A 25,524-nucleotide genomic window follows, 5' to 3' on the forward strand; every position below is an offset into this window, starting at 1 on the left:
TTCAAAAGAATGAGAAACTGCTGTATGATGTGCGCAAGTGACTAAATAATATGGAGGTTGAAGAAGTAGTTTTGAAAATTGTAATTCTGATCTGAGAAATGTACCAAAGGGACTGGGAAAAACTGCAATACTATACGCACATGCCCATATGAAAGAAAGAATTATTGGCTGATGTAGTCATTACTCATGTTTATACTGACTGCAACGAGATCGCTTCCTAAAGCGATTTCTATGTAATTTCTAAGTAATGGCTGACAACATCCACAATCATGTGTAAAGGTTACTCCTGAAGTTTAGCCAAAAACAGACTTCAACAGTCTGAGTTAGACAAACCAAATTAGTATCTTCCAACGTTGGTCTTTTTAATACAGACCTACCACATCCTTTAAATCCACAGCATGCACTGCATTATTTCTTCACCAAAGAACCAATAAAGAATTTCACCCAAACTCAGAAACAAACATTTTTATTGTACTGCATCAGACTGCCTCTTTGATCCATGCTTGTAAATAACAACACTGAGGTGGCATATTTTATAGATGGATAAGGACTGATTGGGAAACTCCTTTACACAACTCTTGGTGCATTAAAGATTCATAAATATGCAAGTCATTTCTATCACACAGTCACAGTTAATCCAATAGAATTTTGGGTCTTTCTATGAGAGCTGTCTTAACTGTTTTGAAAGAGGGTATATGAAAATTTGCGAAACCAAGTGTTAACACATTTGCAAGATAGAAATGCTGTGTTGAGACGGTGATGATGAAGTGCAAGTGGATTCCAGTTTCATGTTTCAAGCGTGTCTTGGCAATTGAAACAAACTGTAATGATGTAGCCACTGGACTCTGCTGCCCTCTCTAGGCTTTCCTAAAGACAGCACCACAGTGAGAGAGAGAGAGAGAGAGAGAGAGAGAGAGAGAGAGAGAGAGAGAGTTGCACATGTGCATATGTGGAAATATTGAGGAAGTAGCAGTGCACCACAGCTGAAACAAATGAACACAATAACTGAGACAATAACGGACACTATCAGCATCCAGCCATGCAGCCACCACCCAGAAAGGTAAGGTAGTGCTGGGAGTCTAATGTAGAAGAAGAGTTGATATTAATGTAAAGAGTGCTTACTGCTTACACACACTTTGTGTCTCTACTGCTCCACTACTTTCATTTCTGTTCTTCTTGCCCACATTCCTCGAATGTTAATACTTTTGAAATTCAATTCAAAGAGCATTTCAATTTAAACATTGACATGACAATACATGCATTTTACTTAGTATGCTTCCAAATATGTTTGAGAGGTTTTTGCTATATATACACATTATGTATATACTACGGATTATGGCCACATGTAAAAAATGAGTTCTGACTTTAAAGTCAGAAATCTGACTGTACTCTCAGAATAAGCTTTTTCACATGTAATATACATATGGTATTTATTTGAAATATTATGTTTTGGATTGTGGATGCATTTTCTTGATGCTGTGTAAGAGGTATGAACAGTATTTTGGCCCATTGTGTGACTGCCATTTGCAGTACATGTACTGACTCTTCGATATGGAAGCCCATAGGGGACTATATTAAAATGATAATGTAAACTTGAAAATGGAAATGTAATTCCACAGTAGCATTATTAAGCTACCACATTTTTTTACACAGTGTTGCTAAGTGCCTTAAAGCCCAACTCCAAGTGTCCGTGCCTGACATTTTCACCATTGTTGAAGTCGACCTTTACAGGATTTCTTTGTTTGGTTAAGCCCATCATCTGGCCAAGCCTGTCATAATTTATGTGATGGCTGAAAGATTTGAATGTTATGTTTTTATTGGAAATACCACTTGGAACCATATCAGTGTTCAGCTTTACTGTCCATGGTCTTCCTAATGTCCTCTCCCTTTCCACCCCAGTCTCCAGTGCCTACATGGACTGCAGCACTGGCCTTTTAAACTACGCATACCATATCAAAGTAAACTTACTATTTTTATACTGTTATCTACTCTTATCATGTCAACTAATTTCATTTATTGATGCTTATTACTATTTGTGATATAGTACTGAAAGCTAGGATAATTAAACGCACCTTGACCTTGGTCCAGCTCTGTGTATTGATGGATCCTAAAATATTTTACTGCTATTCTTGTTGTGCAATAAAATCTTTTATTCATTTTTTTTCTAAGTCAGTTGATTTCTCTTATGGTACATTTCCTGAACCAAGTTTAATATCGTAATATGTATGTACAATGATCAAGTCACAGGAAGACATTAATGCCATCATTTTGTCAGAATGTAGCTTATTCATTAAAAGGCCATATTCAATATTTTTTCTTTTGTTTCTACTTGTGCTGTCCCTTAACATTAACAACCAAGGATCAGAAGAGAGATGTAAAGTTAAAACGCATCACATCTTCCAGGTGAGCTGCAATGAAAATAGGCATTTTGACAAATATTTCTAGCAGAACTTGTGTTCATATAAAAGCCTTTGGATTTTCTGTTATGGAAGCTAGTTATTACTTCAGTCTATGTTTTGCTGAGAAATTTACAGCATTTATTAAGTGTAAACTTAATCAGCACACATAAAGAAATGGCTACTGGGCAAATTTACTTCTCCAATATGTCGCATCAATGCTGCATATTAATATCAAAATTGCAGCAAACATCAACAAGCTCGATAGCAACTACCTCCCAGACACCAAAAGTTAAAATCAATTTCAAATAGTTAAAGAAAAATGCATTTTAACATTTTAATTTGAATTGTGACTTAAATAATGCTTGCACAAATGGAAAAGTAGGCTACATTGTTTATATTGCATTTTAATTTTTAGAAATGTTAGAAAATTTAGTTACTTTTAAATTAAAAAAATTTAAATTAAACATCAAACAGCTTTTCCATTTTCATTTCAATATGGTCATGGTTAAACGGCCATACGAGTATGTAAAAATGAAAATCGGATTATTGCATTTTCCTTTTTACTAAAATAACACATACATATGAGGAAAATTATAATGCTATTGTGGAATTACATTTTCAAGTTTGCATTATCATTTTAATATTGTACCATATAGGCTTCCATATAATTTTTTTTAATTAATTTATTTATTTATTCATTCATTTATTGATTCTATTTTGAATTATTGATCTGAATCTTAAAAGGTTCCTGGTAGATATCAAAGCTGTTATTAGCAGAAAATTACCTCCAAATTGTACTTTGTCCTACCACTGCTGATAGAAAATCTTCAGTGAGTGTGTGTGCGTGCGTGCAGGTTAAGGAGAGCCAGCAGGTGAAACTGGTGTTCTCAGAGCAGCTCAGCAAATTGCAGACCAAACAACATCAGGACACTGAACTGCTTGAGGAGATCAGGTACTCTCTGGGCCCCACCAGACTATCTCTAGATAGAGAGATCAATACAGAAACACAGAGTGAAAGCATGTTAAATTACATGTCTGTTGTTGTCGTATGTTGTGTTTTTCTGTGTTCCCAAAGGACCTTCAGTAAGCAACGAGCAGCTATAGAGAAAGAGTATGGTCAGGTGAGTACACATAAACTAATCTAGTCCAGTATTACTGGAACCTTGCGTTATTTTTTTGACTGGAAATATTCATCATTTATTGATTTGAGGTCCCGTATCACTGCCTGAGTGCTATGTTGTTGTTTATTGCCTCTTGTGCCTGTGTGTACAGCACGTGAGTGTCGTCTGTGTTTATCTTTCCTTTCCGGATTTTCATTTTAAACTCCCTCACCTTTTCAGAAAGCTCTTTGTGTGTTTTTTGCTCCATGGTGGAGAATGTGTGTGTGTGTGTGTGTGTGTGTGTGTGTGTCCACACTACTGCTGACAAATGCAAATGCGTACCCAACTTTAAAGAAGAGGAATAAAGAGAGAACAAAAAAGCTTTCCTGAAAAACTACACTAATTACAATTACCCAGCTGACTCATGAAAATATGTGACACTTTAAATCATTTACACTGACAAATATCCATCATCATAGAATTTCTTTTTTGTTGTTCGTTACAAGCAGTTACCCTTTGCCCACAGAGTTAGATAAGGCAAGATGTTGGAGCCATGAGACTAAACAGGAAGATATAAGAAAAATTGGGAGGTATATTTAAACAAGTGTACAGCCATTGCCCATTGTTCCCGACGGCCCATTATTCCAAAACCCCAAGAGTCGGAAAAATGTCCCATTAAACCAAAAGCCCATTTTTTCAACAGTCATTGCTCCTAAGGCCAAAAACACAGTTGTTAGTCTCCCTGCAGGTGTTAGTTCAGTGTCTGCCGGCCAGTGCTTAATTTGTTAACCAGGAGGTCCGGTAACACAGAGCACACAGAGATGCCACAGTGTCTGGAGCACACTGGACAATGCCTAGGTCCTAGCTGTTAAAACTACAGCCACCAAAAATTCAAACATACTAAAACTAAAACTACTTCTATTGCTTATCCTGTTCTGTCTGTCTATCAACCGCTCCATTTCAGTACTATGGACAGTGCTGCACCGACACATGCACCCTCCTAATTTAACCCATACTCAATTCACCATTTCATAGCACAAAAAGGCCCACTTGCTTAGCTGTGCGGCTTACAGTAATCATATGCCAAAATCATTAAACCACTTGTCAGCATGCAGTGTGTAGAAACTCTTATACCTGTATAGAAAATAAGCAATTTATGTGTAACTTCAATAGGAAATAAAAGAATGACAGAACACACAACATTAAATTAAATATTACACAAAATTTCTTTCCAGATTTTGACAGTGACAATAGCAGTATAGCTGGGATTCCTTATTAGGTCACAGAATTTCACCGGTGCAGTCACTGTATATTTGGAGAAATGGGCGTTTGTCTTTGGGATAACGGGCTGTCACACAAATGGGCTTTCAGTCCAATGGGACATTAAATGTTTGGGGGTTTCTGAATAATGGGCAGAAATGGAATGGCCCTCGATTTTGTGAGGCTGTACTTCTGCACAGTTGTGCTTTGAGCTCAATGCTAACATTTGCTGATCAGCACCAAAAGCACACTGATTGGTTTTGGTATTTGGTCATAAACCAAAATATTGAAATTTTGACATGATGGTGTGTGGCTACAAAGATCTGTTCTCATATTAAGGCAAAAACAAGCCCAAAGCAATAATGACAATTGCAAATCAAAGTGGTAACAAATAATCTAAACATCTGTCATAATTGAGTACAGTTTCATGCAAGTTTAGTTAGTTGTTAAAATAATAATAAAAATAATACAAAATAATGCGAGGCATTCTGGGTACTATAATCATTGTCATCACAAAATCATGATTTAAATGAACCTTTTGTGAAAAAAGCCCAATGTGTATGTATTTTGTCGCACAAGTTGTGACTGTGTATCAGCAAATGATAGTGGAGGAATACCTGTACATAAGTAAGGCCCATCTGGTTCTCTGTTAAAGCACCTTCATTGTGTCTTCATTAAACTACGTTTTTACTGTCTTTTCTTGGGGTTGTGATCCGGCGGTAAACTGTGCATTTTCAGGCTCTTGAGAGGTTAGCTGCCCAGTTCCAGAAAAGAGACTGGGAAAGGGGGAATACAGATGCCATCACTCCTGGGTAACTACACACATATACTGCACACAGCAGTTGTTTGTATCACTATCATGCATTCAGTCAATAACTGTTCCAGTGTTTGGACACCTTGGAGGACGTTGTCAAAGCTCTGCAATGGAATCTTACTTAGAAAATAAACAATAGAGAAGGTTGTGTTTAATAAGCGGACTCAAGACAAACAACTGAACATACTTGCACGCCATACTTACTTACTCCTTGTCGCAGGCCAAAACTATAACAGGGTGGTCATAGCCAAATCTTTTGTCTCGGTGCTGGCCAAGGGACAATTTGGTCCGTATGACTGCTCACGGTAGCAGACTGTTAACAAAAATATCTGGCCTATTATCAAGACGTTCCTCACAAGGTCAGGACCATCGGAGGGCAAACAGGACCACCATAGCTATCTCACAGCAAGCAGGTGACAAGATGACTCTGCTAAAGAGTGGAATCTGTCATCCTACCAGATTGGTCACCCAGCTGGTTGACTTTTTAGCTACAGTGTCAAAGAAAATATGAAAAAAAGGACCAGTGGACTGGACCAGTAATGTCACATGAGAAAAAAATCTGGGGTAAGGCTTGGAGCAGGAACACGGCAATAGCTACAAGTTAGCTTCAGCTATCCAGGCTACTTACATAGAGCACACTAAGTTATTTTAATGAAACTAATGCATAGTTCACAATATTAGGAGTACAAATTGAAGTATACACACAGAATGTGCAAGACTATGTCCAAATGTGTTTATGTGCATTGTGGCTATTTACATTATAATATACTAGAACTGTAACATATTAGTATTAGTGTTACAGTTTCACACATATTTACAGAAAGGTGCTTGGATGTGCATTGTTCGCTTCTAGAGAAAAATGTAAAGTACACTTAATGGGCGATCGTCAGTCATTGATATTGGTGTGGGTGTGTGTGTGTTTTTTTTCAGGAGTGTGTTCGGTGTGTGGCGCTCAGTGGTAGATGCTACAGCTCAGTCCGCCGCATCGCGACTTGCTGCCGCGGAGGAATACCGCCATCTGATTGGACAAGCCTCCAGAAGTCTTCGCAATGCAAAGGAAATCCGAGCTAAGAGAGTGAGAGAGCTGCACACACACACACACACACACACACACAGTGATCAAATACTGCAAACATTTAGGAGCTAGTTAGGCGCAATTTCATTGCTGCAACACACTGTGAGCATGAAATATCTACCAAAGGACACTTATGGCTGAAGAAATAATTTCTGAAACGGGGTTCTCCGTGCATCTCCAAGCAATATGGAGCTGAATCAGGTACTTCTAAGACACAGTTGAAACAATAGTTTGTTTGCAGTGTGGTCCAGTCTCCATTTCTCCTTTGGAAGAATAATTTTGCTGTGTGTGTTAGGGCCTGGAACGGCTCCAGAGGGTACAGGCGGAAGTGGTGGATGCCCTGCGGGAGCTGCACAGGCTCAAGAAGAGCTACCACCAACTCAGTCACATCGCCAATGTTGCCAGAGAGAAAGCTGCTGATGCGCAGGCCAGGTCAGTGTGTGTGACAGTGGCTTCATTTACGAAGAGGCACATCAGTTTTGCACATGCAAGTCAATATGTGAGCCAATGTTGTCGGGTTAAAAAAAAATCCAAAAGGGAGAGTTAAATAGGTCCATAGATCTCAAGCCATGAATTAGTTCACATGCAGTTGAAAGATCTGAGATTTCCACTAAATCCTGTAAAAACTCAGGCCTAAGAAGGCTTTTGAAAACACTTCTGAAAGTGTATGTGTAGAAGCTGCAGATGTAAACTGGGGGAAATTATTTCATAACGGAGGCTGTATGGTGCAAAAGCAAGCGAAGGAAGTGCAGAAATACAAAATCACAAATAATGTATCTTACGCAGAGGCCTTAAGGAGTGTTGGAATGAATGAAGTGAAGCAAAGACCTGACGGGATTAATGGAAGCATCCTGAGCGAAAGGGACAAGCTAGAAATAACACCCCAGAGTTCATCGAGCCCCCAACTGCTGTACCTTCCCATGCAACAGTACTAACCACTGCACCACCATGCCGTGCCAAGACAGGAAAAGTGACAGGATTAAAGACTGTGGTGAAAGCTGCAGAGTAGTTTCTGGGTATTACCAATCTAAGAGCAGAGGAAATTCACGGAATGCTGATAGTTCATGCTGATGAAGGTTTAGGAGTGTTAAGATCTAATCCATGTACTTTAACGGAATGCTAGAAGTCTGATAGCTAATGGCCAAGTTAAGCCAGATATAATGTGTGTTCAAGAACTGAGTTAGACAGCATTCAGTATGTCTTTTGTTATTTTATGTCTTATGTTATAAATATGTTTTAATTTTGTTTTCCAGAGCCAGAAAGACGGAACATGGGATTTTCTACTTTAAAACAGGACTACATAAAATATCCGCTAAGGTGTGAATCTGAAATGAACTATTAATGGATTGTATAACAGCATTTCTCACATAACAGAAAGGAGCTATTGACACAGACCAAAGTAAGAAATTGTATCAGTAATTGTACTGATTTTATGACGAAGAACAAAATGTTGAAACTTCTTAAGCTTGTGTTAACCACACCCCTTATTTCAGGCATCTAACCAAAAACCCATTCAAAAAACCCATTGACTTCCAGACGAGGGAACCAGGAGTGTAAAAATGCTGACTAATGTCTGGGTTTTAGGACTCATTCCTGCAGCACTCTATTGGTCAATGACATGAATTCACATGTCAAAGTTCAGCAAAGTTTTACTCGTGCCCATTCCATTGGAATGACTGGATTTCACCACAAAAGTTTGGTGTTTTAAATCCTGGTGTGTCCAGTCCTTTAAGCCAAAACAATAAGCTAAAAGGAGGCTACATTTCCAGTCAGAGGTACGTTTAAATATCTGTCAGCTTAAATTACACACTGGGTTCATCCAATTATTTCGATCATCAAATAGTCATAAAACGACACTTAAGTGACCTTAAGAGGACATAAATACATTTAATTAAGTACTGTAAGATTTATAGAGGTTTAGTTTTAGTTGTTTCAAGTTGTCTATACTCTATATATTTGTTCCTTTTACATGCTAAAGTTTTTGACGTCTGTTGCATGTGTCACTCATTTTGTGTGTGTGCAGCTCAGCGCCAGGATGAGAGAGTGTGACGACCGCTTGACTGAAGTTCGCAATGACTACCTGCTGGCGTTAGCAGCAGTCAACGCCCATCACCAATACTACTATGCTAACGACTTACCACGTATTATGGGGGTAAAACACACACCAAAAACCATTATACGAGTTGTGTATCCGACAAAACACTGGCCACATCATTTCCTAACGTAGCGTAGGCGGTTGGTCGGTTGAGTTTGCTCTGCACATCCCCTTTTTCACTCAATCTATACATTTCGGTTGCAAAAATCGAATTGCTGTCATCATCACTTCCTCCTTGATCTATCTTTCAAACAAAAAAAAAAGAAATCCCACCCGGTCCGTGTACCCTTCGTCTAAAGCTGTGTTCAACTTGTTTGATAACAGCCTAAACACATATGCAATGCATTCTTTTGTTTTTCTGTTTTTCATGTGAATTGAGAAAGATGGAAATCCACGTCTTTAACTATTATCGTCTTCAAATTGGCAATTGGAATAGAAAAGTAAACCAAAACCAGAAAACAACTTATTTTTCACTTTTATTGTTAGAAATGATCTGCCTTACAGCATCTCTACAAAAATATGATCTATCTAGGCTATAGCAAGCATACCCAATGACAGATAGAGTTTAAAAAAGCCACAATGGTAGCTTAGTCACATGAAGCACTGAACAAGACTAAATAATGGTCTTCAAACAAGTTTAACACACCTTTTGGATAGAGGGTACATGCCCCCCCCCCCCCCCCCCCCCCCCGTTTGTTTTCCTCATAATTAGTTTTCACCCACTAACATTGAACTATTTTGATTAGAATTGGTAGAAATATTCAATATTGACTTTTTTTTTTTATTCAGTCTTTATTAACAATGACATCTTTTTATTTTTGAGAGAGAGAATCTAAATGGCAGCACAATTTACAGACAATTAGCCTAGCCCGAAAAGGTTTTTCAGGCTTCACTGTCTTTGGACCAATAAAGCGTGCATGCTAGACTCCCTTTTCTGGCCTATAGAGCAAGCTGTAATGTTGAAAATGGTGGTGAAACTATTTGAAATAAATGAAAACTGACTCTTGTACTCTTACCCCCCCTCCCAATCAGCAAATAGATGGTGATATTTATGATGATTTGAGAAGCCATTTTACCCTGCTGTGTGGCACAGAAATGGATACCTATCTGGCCACACACAAACAGTACAGCAGGATATGTGAGCGTGTTGCTAAGGTATGTGCACACAATGCATTTTTTTGTGATATATTGTAAACAGGACAGAAAAGAAAAAAAAAATATATATATATATATTTTTTTTAAGGGTATATATACACACACGTGTATTAAAATACAGATCTTAACTATGTGTTTGTGTTTTGTTGCTCTGGCAATAGAGGATTCTTACTTCGCATTCATGTCATATCGGAGTTATCGTAACTACTCATTGGTGACAGGCCCTCAAAAAAAAAAAATCAATATCTATCCAAACCTTTGGTTGACTGTCTGAATTTTATACATGCCAAGTATCACACAGTGGCTCCTGAGAAACCAGAAACATAAGACATTTCTCACCCCGTCTCTAGAGGCGATGGGTGCGGGGGCCGAGGGCTTACAGGGAGGCTGACAGACAGAAAGACAGGAAGGAATGCGGGAAGGGGGAAACAAATTAAATGAGGAAGAAAAGGTAAAATAAGAAGACCATGTTTGCAAGTCAGGACAAAAAGATGCAAGAAAAGTTAGAAAGATAGAGGCAGACATACATGTTTTGAATGTTCAGGGAAAAGAATGGGGGGCAATAGTTGAGAGGCGTACTGAACTAGTTTTAGAAGGAACAGAAGTGTACAGAAGGAAATTCAACACAAACACAAAATGTCTTGAACTTTTGTAGCAACTGAGTGAAATCTTACACCTCATACAATGTTCCCTTCAAAATGGGAGCGGGGAGAAAGCATTTTAACACCTAGGTCTTCATTTTTGTGACAGTACAAGGCTGGCCAAGGTGAACACACTGGGTTTTTGTTAGTAATTTAATTTGCTCAAAAGAAACCCACCCACACCCCAGTGACACGGTACCATTTTTGTATCCAGCTTGGCTTGACATTATGCCTGCGTTAGACCTTTCCTATATTTTCAGAGCATACGTTTCCAACCCTCTCTGACAAATGATGGATGTTTCTCAAGAAGGATAGCGCAGGACGAATTGTTTTGTGTGTTCCTGGTTGACATTGGTTTCGTTGCCGCGTTGTCAGGTGACCAGGGAGAGAAACGTCCTGCAGTTTCTTCAAGAATCGGTCTCTTTCAGCAAAACACTTGAATTCACCTTCCAGCCAGCTCCACTTGACAAGGTGCGTTTGTGTGTGTCAACTCCAGGTGCAAATTTTAGATATCAGCAGTATGGAGTCATCGGGACCAAGGGGAATGAAACTGATTTATAAATACTGTTTTACCTGCCTGTTCGGTGAAATAGAAAAAAGTTAAAACAGGAAATAAGCATGGGCGCATGTGTGTGCACGTACAGGGGTGGACATTTATAATATATGTAACCTGTTGTATTGCGTTACATCGTTGAAATGATGAAATATGGCACATGGGAAGCCAAGGAATGATGAATAGAGGGATATTTGTCTCTCTTTCGTGCAGGTGTCTGCTCTACAGGAGGTTGGTGCTTCAGAAGCAGAGGGATGTCTGGTTAAGGAGGCCAAGAAGTGGGCTACAAAAGCTGCAAAAGACTACAAGATCATCACCCATGGAGAGAGAGTGAGACTTTAATGATTTCAAAACCAGGATAACCAGGAGACTTCTGAGCTAACGAATTCTCATAGCAGTGGCCCTCGGTTTTTTCCCTTCTTCAGAATGCTTATCATCTGGAAATGTCTCTTTCTCAAACAATTTTATTCTGATATTTGACTTCTATATCTTGGAATGCATTAAACAACAACAACTCTAAAATCACTATCATCTACATCATTTCATTATGTTCTATGCTCACTGATTTTAAAATGATGCATGGCTTTAGTGAACAAAACACATGACAATTTGGATTATTGTTGATGCAGCTAATAATGCAGATGTGCTAATGCTGATGTGTTGCTGCAGCATTTAGAGATTCCACAATTCAAACATTCCGCTACCTGCCAAATACTTTCTATAAAAGATTTTCTATGTTAAAGCACATTTATGAATGGATCAGATAAAACTATAAGCTGTGGAATGGACAGATGTTTTGTGTTTTTCCTGTTTTCATCCATACTGCAACAAAAAGGTAGTTGTTGACATTATTTGAAGTGAGTGGTAGGTTTAAAATTCCACTCTAATAAGGAATGTATTGTATGCCTCTGTCCATGTTTCTCCCTCAGGCACTACAGATGTTAGAGAGTCGGCTGAAGGTCTTGTCAGGGGAGACGGGGCTCAATGTGGAGCAGAAGATAGCAGAGGTGCAGGATAGCTTCATGAAAGCCAAGGTACTGCTTTTTTGACTGCATTTCTTTGCCCTCACAGGTAAGAAAAATCCTACATGTTCTACTTTTCACCTCATCCTGCTACCATTCTGCATTTCCAATAAAAAAAAAAACAGAATCAAAATATCTCCAAGAAGCAAAACTATAAAATAATTTGCGAGCTGAACTGAATGGCCGATGACATTTGGAAAGGCTTGTGTTACTGCTTACTAATTAACTGATAAGGGCAAATATTCAGATGCTGAAACTGAGAGCCCTGGAGAGCGATCTATAACACCTGTAGCTACTAATTCTGATCCCGCTTTTTTTTTAGGGTTAGGGTTACTTGATCCAAAATACTCAAGGTCCTCAGGGGTGTCCCACAGAATTCTGGGCCCTGTACATAGGCAGTCTCTGAGTCACACACAAAAGGTTCACCTGATCCACAAATTTCATTCACATCATTTCTTGAATACATTTACAGGAAAATGATGAAGTTAATTGATAGGCGTGATTACAAACGCTTTATATCCAGGTGTGCAGTTTCCTGGTGAGAAGGTAATAATTAGCAAGTAACTTCTTTGAAATGTCTTAAAAATGACCACATTTACCCCAAAATGTCTTGAAAATGATGGCAAATTTATTTAAGAATTATATTCTGCTCTTTCCTAATAAGCAGTTAGAAGTACAGTTTTTCACAAATCTCACATGCTGAAACTCTATGTATGAGTCAAACAAACCAAACCATTAAATTAGTGACCAACACGTTGACTCTATCGACCAATGTAGAAGCACTATTCACCTGTTTTCACTCAAATTGCATATTTGTTGAACCCTTTTTGCAACGGGGGGGGACACCTCTTGGGAAAAACATGAGTTGTCAATATATCATTGTAAACATAACTATAAATATGGATTGGAAGTAATTGTGCTCATTCTTTTTTTTTTTATAGACATCTGACAGTTAGAACAGTTAGAACAGTACTTTCGTGTCCCCTTCAGGAATTGCTGTTTTTTTGTCCCCCGCCCTTGTGTACAACCAACAATCAGATGCATAAAAAAGGGCAACAGGGGAGTTGGTTTAGAACAACGGATGCCGACAATGAGGAGAGAGTTAGAGGAAGAGAAAGAATGAATGAGAAGAGGTAGACGAGGGTGGAAGTGGAGTAAGGGCGAGAGCGTTTAAATTTGTGGAGCCTCGGTTGACCATGCTCTTGTCCGTGGCCCTTGCCATTGACTGACCCAAGAGTGGCACCGCATCGCTGGTGAGGGACAGCGCGTTTACTATCTGCTTGAGTTACACAAGAAAGTAGTTAATCTGCTGCTAGGTGTACTGTTCTCTGCTCGCTTACCAGTTGTATGCCCTACTGTATTACTGTATGGAGTGTACATGGTACAGTTGTACTACATAATATGACGACATGAACTTGAGAGTTGTATTCATACTTTGTCAAAATGGTTATGCGGGTATAGATGAATCCTCTGGCTCAAAGACAAGACGCTGAAACAAAATATGAATAATGACTTTTTTCTCTTTCTTATCCAATATAGTATATATCTCTTATTTTTGTAAATACTTGGAATTTTCGGATTTAAATGGTAAATGGTCTCACTTATATAGCGCTTTTCAACCTTCACGGTTCCCCAAGTGCTTTACAGCTAAGTCTCATTCACCCATTCACTCACACATTCACACACCAATGGCGACCGAGCTGCGGTCTCCATCGGGAGCAGCTTAGGGTTCAGTGTCTTGCTCAAGGACACTTCGACATGACGGGGGCAGCCGGGGATCAAAATCCTCCGGGAAACACAAGCTTTACCAAATATGCTCTGTAGCTGCATCTTATAAATGGCATTAAGGAGCTCACAAGGGGAAAGAGAGTGGGGAATGTGGCACTATATATGGTCTTTAAGTGTAGCATTTCATTTTCAAACTCAGCTGTGAGATCTTTTTTTACCGCCACTGCTCCGCATGCTGTCTTCACCAGGCCCTCAGTTAAATCTGCTAATTTTAGATTGAGAGCAAAGGTTTCACATATGGCTGGCTGTGGTCTGGAACCTTCTACAGGTAATATTATCCATTGTTGCAACAACAAAAAAACATTGTTTCTGCATGCAATCCCTGTGCTCTCTGCAATGCTATCATCTTGTGTTACCTCATTGAGATACATACATTTCTGTATCATACTATATTTTTCAGAATCAGAAACTGTTTATTGCCAAGTAACATACATTACAAGGAATTTGCCATGGTCTGTGTTTGTGTTGGGGGGGGGGGGGGGGGTCAGTGCAAGTCTTTGGCCATGTTCGTCAGGTTGACTGCAGAGGGGAAGAAACTGTTTTTGTGGCATGGGGGGTTTTGGTCCTGATGGACCGCAGCCTCCTGCCAGAGGGGAGGGAGTCAAACAGATAGTGTCCGGGGTGGGAGGGGTCGGCAGGGGTCTTCCCAGCTGATGTTCAGCTCCCAGTCCCCCTGCTCCGGACTTTTTATGACACTGTGGTAGCTTCGGCTATCTTCTATGCTGTGGTCTGCTGGGGGGGGGGGGGGGGGGGGGCAGCACGGACAGGGACAGGAGGAGGCTCAATAGACTGATTAGGCGAGCCGGCTCTGTTCTGGACTGCCCGCTGGACACCATTGGAGGAGTCCAGAGGAGGTGGGGGAGAGGAGGATGTTAGCCAAGCTGACATCCATCATGGACAACACCTCTCACCCCCTGCACGAGACTGTGGGGGCCCTGAGCAGCTCCTTTAGCAGCAGACTGTTACACCGCAGGTCGTTCATCCCTACGGCTAAGACTGTTTAACTGCACATAAATCTGCACAATTTGTACATACTTTATATTTTCCGTGTATATATTTATTTTTGTCCCCCATATGTTTTATATCTGTATTTATTATTTGTATATTGTTTTTCTTTTTAAAAAAAAAACTTCTAATTCTTATTGACAGTGCTTGTCTGCTGTGTGTTTCTGCACCTTTCTGTCTTTGCTGCTGTGACTTGTAAATTTCCCCGCTGTGGGATTAATAAAGTCTAAGTCTAAGTGAGACAGCTGATCGGCGCAGCGCTTCAGGCAGGAGAGATGGAGTCTGGTCCAGCAGCTTTCCGGGGGTTTTGTCTCTTGAAGAGCCTATTCACATCTCTTTCAAGGACAGACAGAGGTGTCAATGTTGGAGGAGGGGGGGGGGGGGGGGGCTCTGTGGGGGGCACTGTGGTGGTAGGAGGTGTGAGAGTTCAGCCCCAGGTGTGATGAGGGGGTTGTGGCTGTTGGACTGGAGCTGGTGGGTGATGGTGTGGGGGATGTGACAGGACTGTCCCATTGTCTTTCAAAGCGACAGTAGAAGTTGTTGAGGCTGTTGGCGAGGTGTCGGCCATTAGCAGAGTTGGGGGCTCTTGGCTTGTAGTTGGTGATCTGCCTGAGCCCCCTCCACACAGAAGCAGAGTCATTGGAGGAGAACTGATTTTGTAGTCTCTCCGAGTACAGTCGTTTAGCTTCCCTCACCGCCTTGCTAAACTTGTACTTGGCTTCCTTAAACTCTACTCTGTTACCACTCTTAAACGCAACTTCACTGGTCCACTTCTTTGATGTTCTCGCAACAGTCGTTAGTCGCATGGGGCTTTCTCATTTTTATAGTTTTTCACCTAAACACAACCAGGTACATACTTGTTGTACATATTAAAAGATATTTATATAAGATTATAATAAACAGAATTGCTGGTCGTACTAGTAGCGTGTGTGAGAAAGGGAGGTGGAGACAGAGATATTGAGTCGGGGTGAAAAATTAAAATTTAAAAACAAAACAATTTTTTAAGACATATTCCTATTGAAAATCCCACAGGAATACTACATAAAATGTCTCTAAGGCCTGCACAATGTCACTACTGGACCATTTTTCTTTTTGAATCTCTATATTGCGTTATATCGAGTCTCCAGATGATGTTTGTATCTGAAGCTGATAACCTATTTTGTTTTCGTGGAAAATCAAAACAAAAAAAACCCTTTTGACGAATGACTTAAAAAAAAAAAAAAAAAGGATGATAACAAAAACCTGCGCTGTAACTAGTACTTTAAGTGTTGTCAAGGAAATTATGAAAAGTCACTGTGGACATTAATGGGCTAACCCATACAGTGAGAAGGACAATAGCATCAAAAAGGTCTTGAAATAAGTCTTCAGACCCTTTGCATCCTACCTGGCTTCACCGGTCAGGTTGCATATTCGACTAAGATAGAGTCTAATGCCTCAGTGATCAAGGGACTCTCTGATACATCCTTCAAGATTGCCCCTCGCTCTGGACTAGCACTGAACAGGGTGTTGAGACGATTAAGCCAAACACTGAAACCTCAGAACACGAGTCGCCTGCACCAGACTGAGAGTATGGCATATGTAGGGGGGAGTTGAGCTTGCACTCCTTTCACCTTTCCTGACATGTTGGCTCTATTATCATACCATTGTCCTCTACAGTCCTCTAATAATGTTATTTTCTTGCAATAGTGCTTTAAAGTCTTTGAATTGTACCGTCATGGCTGGGGCGATCAGGTTAACAGGAACACACGGGAGGGATAGGACCCAAATGCCGACCACTAGGGCAGAGCTGATGCAGTGCAGATAATTTAGAGGCAAAGACTTACCGGATGGTGAGGCAGATCAAAGGTCAAAACCAGACAAGGCGGTCCAAGCGGGCAAACAAATCCAACAAGGAGCAGGCACACAAAAGTCCAATAAACCGGCAAAGTCCAAAACGTAAGATCCAAAACACATCAGGGAATGAGGTGCAGGTGGGCAGGTGGCTGCAGGGCTGATGAGGGAAGTGGGAACAGGTTTGTGGGTGAATGAAGACGTATGGTGGAAAAGTCTGAGGGCATCTGGTGGACGACTCGAGGACGGCAGGTCTGGGGAGCTGGAGGAAAAACCATCGCCTGGGAGAAGTGAGCAGGGGGCTGGAGACAGGGGACTGAGTGGAACTGAGGAGGAGATTGTGACCGATGTACAGATCAGATGTTCATCCAGAGCATCAGCCTGAGCAACCTCATAGACCATTTCCATACTAATTTTGCCTCATTGATCATTGTGACCAATTATTCGCAATGACTGTTGTTTTATGCCGATAGCATGACAACACCACGATTCATTTGTTAACATTATTAACTAGTGTTCCACAGTTTCAAATAGCAGATTGTTGTACCAGCAACATACATGATACCCTTTAATGCTGATCCTGCTAGCCTATTTATTTGAGTGAAAATAAGGAATAATGTTTGATTTAATGAAAGGACAAGGGATTGAGCTCAACTGCTTCTTTTCTGTTTTGTTTTTGTTGTCTAACATCCCGTAAGGATTTCACATTTCATTTTACTGTGCCGCTCATAAAGACTTTGTTGCAATCAGAACTCTTATTTCTGTTAAGGCTATGGGTTATTGCCCAGGCTGTGAAAAAAGACCTTGGTGAGGAGTTGTATCCCCGTCATCTTCTTTCTTCAGTGTCTCTTTCCTCTTCTGTAAAGGCATGGCTAATCAGACAGCTTCATCGGGACCAAGCCCCACAGGAGGTGCGCTGGGCTTTGACGCCAATTTGATTTAGTGGCCTAACTGTAATTACAACTTCCCGGCCCATACAGAGATGCACATTGGCACAAAAATACTTATATAGAAGCCGTTACACGCCACACTTACAAGCCATTGACCTGCATGAAAGATTTACATGAAAAGATCACAAACGAGCTTCTGCAAGCTTTCAGAGAGCACTTTAACCTGACAGTAGAGTTTAACTTTATAATTTTAACAGTTGAATGCGACGGTCAGCTCCTGATAAAAATGAGAAGCTGCTGCCTGAATGATTTGTACACTTTACGATAATATAGCGTTGGAGTTTTGCCAACCTGGGTGTCAGAGTCAACCACCAACGGTTGGCGAAAGAAGCCCCAGAGATTACGAAATGTTGTGTTAATGGTGTGTTATACTTGTACAACTTATTTATTGCTCTCCTGACCACCAGAAAATATAAGTGTGGCGGGCTATAAGGGGTTTGAGAGGAGAGAGACCGACAACACCACCTGGGGAATTGCACCCCAGGAGACACGGTCAAAAAACCTTGAAAATTGCATGGAAAGCTGATGGAAAGTTGGAGTGAGGCACACAGGTTTGTTACTGACCAGGAAGAGACACGTTTGTCAAAGTAACTGTTTTAGTGATAATCAAATAGGCAGGGACTGGAGCTGCTGGGGAAGAAAGATTACAAAAAAAGTTAATGACACCAATAATGGGGACAAAAATTCATGTTTTTATTATAAAAAAAAACAAAAAATAGCTAAAAAGGCCTTAATACAAAAAAAAAACACATCAGTATTATCTAAAACTGCCAGTCCAAAATAAACTAGGCAAACTGGGGAAAGTGAGCCGAGGCCACTTGTGGAGTGGCAAACTACACTGAGGAGGTCCCAGGGATGCTACCACTAATTCACATCGAGTGAAACGCAGTAATCCTGTGAAATTTACATACGTGTCCCAGTGCTTTTACTCAGTTTAGGGACCTCACCATGAGTGCCTGGCCTGCCAACAACATGGCTCGCTCTGCTTCACTGAAAGAAAGAACTAAAAACAAAACAAAAAAAATCAAACAAAACAACCCAGTTGGTTCTGACAAAGGCAAAACTAAACAAACCAAAAGCAAGACAGAATAGTGGTAAGACAAAAACAGCAGCAGGTAGACCTATAAACTGGGAGAACAGAAATTAACCAGATCCACCATGCTGCATACTAAAGTTAAAACGTCTGCCATGGCCCTACTCACCACCTCTGGCATGGAACATTAACACAGAACAATGGCAGTCAAATAAAATAGGGAGCAGAACAAGCATTGTGTGTTTTAACTCACTAAACATACCAGCGCTGCCAAACACCGCCAGCCACAGCAGAGACAGGAACCAACAGGTGCTCTAAATAATCCGGTCCTGATTAGGGGGAGGATTCAGGCCTGGGGCTGCATTCAAACGCTAGACATGATGCTCAAATTATGTCATTTGTAATAGGGGAGCATTCCTCACCACATAAGTACTGGATCCCATCCAAACCTCCACTTGTGAAAGGTCAAAGGTGACACTTTATGATATGATATAGCCATTTGCAAGAGTTTTCAAACACTGCGGGGAGCATCTCTTTTTCTACGATTTCCAAGTGGATTTATGGATGTTTGTCTAATCTAAATCAATGTGTTTGATGTGTGTGTTCAGATCTGAGTTAGTAGTTTTGGTTTTTTTTAAGCAAAAAGTCTCCATCCAACCTAAATAAAAGCTCACGTAAAAATCTGATGCAAACAGACTGTCTCGCTCAGCTGGGATGATGTTTCCTTAAAGCAGAGAGGATATAGTTGGAGAACACATTCCCCAGCATAACAGAGGAAAGTAAAGAGTTCATCTCCTGCACTGTAGTGCGGGACATTTTAGGTGCTGATTTGACATATCAAAACATAATATTCGGAACAAAAACCCAGCCGCTGTCTGTGTCTTCCTGTCTCAGCTCAGCAGGGTGAAGGCCGAGGCCCGCTTGGCTCTGTTGTCGAACAGCGTCACGGGAACTGAACTGTGGCTTCACAACGCCATGAACCAGGCAGAGGAGGAGCTGGAGAGAGAGCGACGCCTCAGTGAGCAGAGGAAGTCTACTGAGGACTTTTCAGTATGCAAACACACACACACACACAAAAAACAAACCTCCTTGAATTTGTTAGTAAAAAAGGTGGAAAGCTGTTAGGGAGCTCTGGTGACTCGGTGGTCTAAGACTGTTACATCCCATTCCACTGATGTGATATGGCTGTCTTATGTCCATTTTACATTCTAGGTCAGATATACATAATGGTGTCGGTCAATTTAGTGATTTACATGTTAAAAGGAGCACTTAAAGGATAAGTCGAGCAATATCCCTTAATTTAGCTTATTGCCAACAAACATATATGGTCTGTGGCTTTCAACCCTAAGCCCACTGGTTCCTACTGAGGACATACATCTTTAAAAATTGCTCACAAACATATAGTCAACATATAGTTTGGGGACAAAGGCTCAGTCATGTTTGGCTGGCCACTGTAGTTTCCAACAAATGTTACTCAAACAGGAGTTAACTACTTAAGTCATACTGATGTGTTTATTGTGTGTGTGTTTTTTAGGAAGATGAGTTTGAGCTGACTGACTTCGAGGACTGCGATGATGAGAACAGCGACATCTTTGCTGATCCAGTATCAGCACCTGGAGTGTGTATTTATCCTGCAGCCTGCAGAGTCACCTATAGCTATCAGGTAGCGATTACTGAAATGTACACGTGGATTTTTCTTAGGGTCGGGGCTTCGCATTAATGGTGTAGTGGGGTATTTCTTTGAGTCGTTCATTGAGATTTTGTATTACAAAAAATGTCAAAGAAACATCAGAATTTCATTTCTATATTCCATTCAGAACTTCCTCCATGCCCTTGAAATAAACAAAGCAATGCAATTTTCAAATATGTCAACTTGACAGCTCTCTAATTGCTGCGATTATGAGGGCATGACAATTTTGGGAAATAAAGGAAGAGGAAGAGGAAAAAGTTGAAACCAGCATCTGCCAGCAGTTTTAAAATCCTGCATGGTTGTTTGATCCGTCTAATTAGATATTATCTAGATAACTAGAAAAAGAATGTATGAATGTAGAAAGTCGGTGGGACCTGTTGGTAAATCCAGAAAAGATACAGAATGGTGTATTTCCGGACAATGTGTAAATGTACTCAGCAAATGCAACGGGCAGCGTTCTGTCTGCAGTCCAAATGACAAAAGTGTGTTGCTCCCTGTAGGCTAGCCAGTCAGATGAGCTGTCAGTCATGGAAGGGGAGGAGCTTCAAGTGATAGAGGATGGAGACATGGAGGACTGGCTGAAGGTAACAGCTGCTCTGCTGTTTGTTGACAAATCAATTCAAGAATCCCTGATTTGAGATGTGCAGTGCTGTCTGTACTCTTTCTCCTCTGTACCTCCGTATACATGCTCCTTTCCTCTGCCCAGGTGTGTAACTCGTGTGGTCAGGTGGGGTACATCCCTGAGCGTTACGTGCAGTTTCTGTGTCTACCAGCGGAGGATGCCACTCAGCTGGACAGTTCTTTCAGCTCCACCTCATCCACTGGGATTAAAGAGAGGGCAGGGAGCGGAGGTCAGCAATGTGTGTGTGTGTGTGTGTGTGTGTGTGTGTGTGTGTGTCATTTAAAGTGCTGCTGAATATCAGTGCTTACATATTGTGTCCCATGTCAGGTGTAGCCAGAGCTCTGTACTCCTACCAGGCCCAGACTGCAGAGGAGCTTTCCTTCCAGGAGGGGGCACTAATCCACCTGATACGCTGTCCACATGGAGAGGTGTGTGTCACGTGTATGGCCTACCCGCCATTGAGGCCGCAGAGGTCCGGACCTTGGTGTTTTTTTCCCAAGGTGTATGTAATAAAAGTGATGAAATAATTGCATAAAAATAACTCTACTACTTTGGTGCGGCAAAGATATTTCCTCAATTTGCTCATCTGATTACCATTGTGTGTTGGTTATGAAGTGGGTGATCTTGTCGTTACCACAACTACTACATACTATAACTTGGTGGGTGGTGCTGTGCCTGCAAAATGATGACAACTCAAACAAAGACATAAAAGAAGTTAAAAGACAATATAGAAGGTGTATATAATTTGACTAAACTTGTACTTTGGCAGGAGAGACAAGTGAGGAGTCAGGAGGGAGAACAAAGAGTAGGTGGTGTCTGTAGTGTTAATTTACCTTCACTGGAACAGTATTCGTATTCATTTTGTTGCAGACGGAGGGTGACCTGAGGGGCTGCATAAAGGGCCAGTAGAAGATAAACAAGCTACTCTAGTGGAGTCCCGGAATAACTATATAGAGCTGGAAATGAGCACAATATAGGGCCTTTAAGTTAACTATGTCACAGTTTGCTTCTCAGTCCCTTCCTGCAGCCACACCCTCTCTGTCGGTCCCCTGTGTCCAGCCCCCTGCTCACTTCTCCCTGGCCGCGTACTGTCCTCCAACTCCCCAGACCTGCCGTCCTCAAGCCAGTCCACCAGATACCATCCTCAAGGCAGTCCACCAGATACCCTCAGGCTTTTCCATCATACTTCCTCATTCATCTACTACTACTACTACCACAAGTACCGGTCCACTTTGGTCCTTTATTCCAGTGCCAGTTCATTTCTAGTTGCCATGTGTCTGCTTTGCTTTGGAGTTTCTGACACTCAAACCCAGTCCACCTGCCTGTAAGCTTTACTTGTGCACTATAAATCATTGAACTGCACCAGCTTGTCCCTTCTGTCTGCATTTGGGTCCAATCCCCATTGCTCTGCAATAACCCATTGTGACATTATGCATCTTACTACACGTGAATGTTTTGTTTTTGCAGGTGGATGATGGTTTTTGGGAGGGAGAGCTGAATGGACGGATCGGTGTCTTTCCATCGTTGGTGGTAGAGCTCGTCCACGATGAAGGGGGGGAGGAGGAGGAGGTAGTGAGACTATTCTGGTGGCGGCATGGTGGGGTGGCGGCATGGTGGCGCAGTGGTTAGCACTGTCGCACGGGAGGTAAAGCTGGTTAGAGCGGGTTGGGGGTTTGATCCCCGGCTGCCCCCGTCATGTCGAAGTGTCCTTGAGCAAGACACTGAACCCTAAGTTGCTCCCGATGGAGACCAGCACCTTGCATGGCAGCTCCGTCGCCATTGGTGTGTGAATGTGTGAATGAGACTTAGCTGTAAAGCGCTTTGGGAACCGTGAAGGTTGAAAGGCGCTATATAAGTGAGATTATTTACCATTTACCATTTACTATTCTCTGTATGGTTTCCTGAATAATCCTGTAGACCTTGACCTCATGACCTCATGGCCTTTCTTGATGTTACAAATATCACATAACACAGAAGCTTGATACCACTTACCCCTGCCCAACTCATCTCACTGTTTATTTGTTTTCTGATAAACTTCTGATATTCTTCTTTTCTCCAGCCTCTGCCCACGCCAACCATGCCTCCCTTCTCTCCTGCAATGCCTTCAAACCCCGGCTGTAGTTCAACACTTAGTGCCACGACTTCCCCTAGCTGCATGGAGGACAAACAGCAGGTCTGTCCTCCAAGGCTCGCAGTTGACACCATAGGTGAGTAGTGTCTAAACTTTACTCCAGTCACAGCAGAGTTTTTGTTTCCATCTGCTTCTATTCCAATGTGTTCTTTAAGGTGGTAATGGTCGTCTGTTGTCCCACCAGATGCTGGGGGCAGCTGCCACAATCCCCCAGATCTCTCCAGCAGTCGACTAAGACCAGTATGTGCCATTTTATAATACAAGAAGAAATAATATTTCCTGCATTAAATATATTTTTTGGGCCTGACAGAATGCCTACAAAGGATGAATGAGAATTTCTGAATGCTAATTATAACTGTAGAAATGATCAGTGGTAGTCAACACAGCTCTCTCTCCTCCCCCTGTACTGTTTTTAGTGTCGGGCGCCTCCTCCTCCTCCGACACAGAAGCCTTCAGGCTGAGAAAAAGACTGGAGTCACTGTCGAGGTTCACAAGAATGCATGACTCTTTGGGACCAAAGTAGCACTGGTTTTGTGCCTTTTTTTGTAGGCAGTAGTTGTTTTTCAACAAATAACTTCTACATCGGTCAACTCGGTTGATGGGTGGTGTAAACTTACAGCAGATAGCAAAATCCTCCATGGGTCACTTCAGAACAGCCGAACTAACCTCCACGTGAGTAGATAGAAACTGTCGTTGCTCATGCAACATCAGTGTAACAGTGATAAAACATTAACATTTAAATTGAATTCTAATTCATTTCTAAAACATCTCGTAACGAACATTTGCAATTATGGCACATAAAGTTCAAGTGGTGTGTAGCTTTTAGCTTTTACTGTTAACTATCAGCATTTGGCCCTTTAAAAGCAATATCTGTAGTTCCGCTTAGATCCTAATACTGCAGTTCTGACAAAAAAAAGTATTTTGTTCATGAATACCTCTTTATAAATGTTTCTTTATATTTTGTGGATTTCAATGAATTGGAACTAGGAAAATTGAAAGAGTAGTAAAAGTATTTATGTCCTTTACATTACAGTATGAAAATATATTTTATAATGTAAGGATGGCATCTTTTGTTTACATTCCATCTCTACAGAAAATCAACAATTTTGCATTTTAGTCCAATAGAACTATTTAATCTTTAAAAAAAAAGGTTAATTTGGAATTTCTTTCCCTGTTTTGTGTTTTATTTTTGTGCTGTATTTTAACATTATGGATTTAATTAAACACCAATAGTATGGCTATTTCTATAGCATGATGGCGTGATATGCTGGTCATTACTACCTGGGTCATTGACTGATGTCGTGTTTTGATGTCCTCAAGGACAAAACACACACTGGCACACGGGTTTGAAAAGCATAGTTCTGGTATTTTATTTCATTAGAGTAAAATGTGATACATCCTGCATATTTACAAGTCTCTCACACCACCAGCATGTGTATTATGCTGTACATATATTCCAGGCCCTGCTAGTAAGGGTAAATACAATGTACATCTCTCGAAAACTATTACAACCCCCCTGATTTAATTAAGCTGATTGATCAAATCTAAGGATTCATAGTGATTATGGAGTTTGCAGGCTTTTGCAGTGTTCAGTGGTGCTTCAGTGTGAATAGTTCAGTGGCTGCTGATCTGTGTAATGCTTTGCATATTACCTTGGTGGTATTGTACAATTATTACGATTGTAACAACACAATCTGTCCCCAGATTTTATCATTACTTCAGTGAATAAAATGTCATTCTAAGATTGTATTTCACTTTCCTTGAAAAATCTGACAATAATTTGACACAATACGCACTCTGGGCCACGCCTCTAGACTGTTGTTGCAAGGTATATAATGGCCTTGTTATTGTAGTAGTTTTGTATTTAGAGAGACTAGAGACATACTGTACAGCTAAAGGTGAAGTTGTGTATACATACTTTATGTATAACATCATATATCTGACAGGAAACGCAGCTTAGTACTTAGTGCTTAATACCTACAACCAGGCTGCTCCAATGTTGGAATTAGTAGATATCAATGGAGGGTTCCACGACAGTCATCAATCTACGTCACCTGTCCCTTATGTGATGTAGAAGCTTTAGACTCCATTATACTTCACAATACACATTATACTTTAAAAATGTTCACAGCTATAAGGGCTGCCGAGCTTATTTGGTGGAAGTTTCATGGCTCTGTAGTCTGAGAGCTTATTTCACACGTGCTGCTTGATATTACAATCATCAGTACAAAGTCTATGGCTGTACTTGCCATCAATCAAGCAATCATTTATTTGTCACATGTAATCATATAAGGTACAATCACAGTGAAGTGGACACCAAGGTACTTGAAGCTGTCTCACCTCTCTACCAAGGACCCGTTG

The 25,524-nt window shown here is 40.9% G+C and overlaps 1 protein-coding gene across 1 annotated transcript; it reads left to right on the forward strand.

Moving 5' to 3' along the window:
- The first annotated feature begins 1,039 nt into the window (after window positions 1–1,039).
- On the forward strand, window positions 1,040–23,675 carry LOC139291812 (F-BAR and double SH3 domains protein 1-like). The gene is made up of 21 exons (XM_070913919.1): window positions 1,040–1,060; window positions 3,254–3,351; window positions 3,475–3,520; window positions 5,498–5,571; window positions 6,504–6,648; window positions 6,944–7,080; window positions 7,902–7,965; window positions 8,672–8,800; window positions 9,776–9,898; window positions 10,915–11,010; window positions 11,306–11,422; window positions 12,022–12,126; window positions 19,615–19,770; window positions 20,255–20,383; window positions 20,911–20,994; window positions 21,117–21,261; window positions 21,360–21,460; window positions 22,500–22,601; window positions 23,092–23,239; window positions 23,348–23,403; window positions 23,580–23,675. Exons 1-21 carry the CDS (start codon window positions 1,040–1,042, stop codon window positions 23,622–23,624), a joined length of 2,121 nt encoding a protein of 706 aa, XP_070770020.1. The 3' UTR covers window positions 23,625–23,675.
- Window positions 23,676–25,524: the final 1,849 nt, after the last annotated feature.

The sequence above is a fragment of the Enoplosus armatus genome, chromosome 10, assembly GCF_043641665.1.
Source record: "Enoplosus armatus isolate fEnoArm2 chromosome 10, fEnoArm2.hap1, whole genome shotgun sequence".
Classification (NCBI taxonomy): Eukaryota; Metazoa; Chordata; class Actinopteri; order Centrarchiformes; family Enoplosidae; genus Enoplosus; species Enoplosus armatus.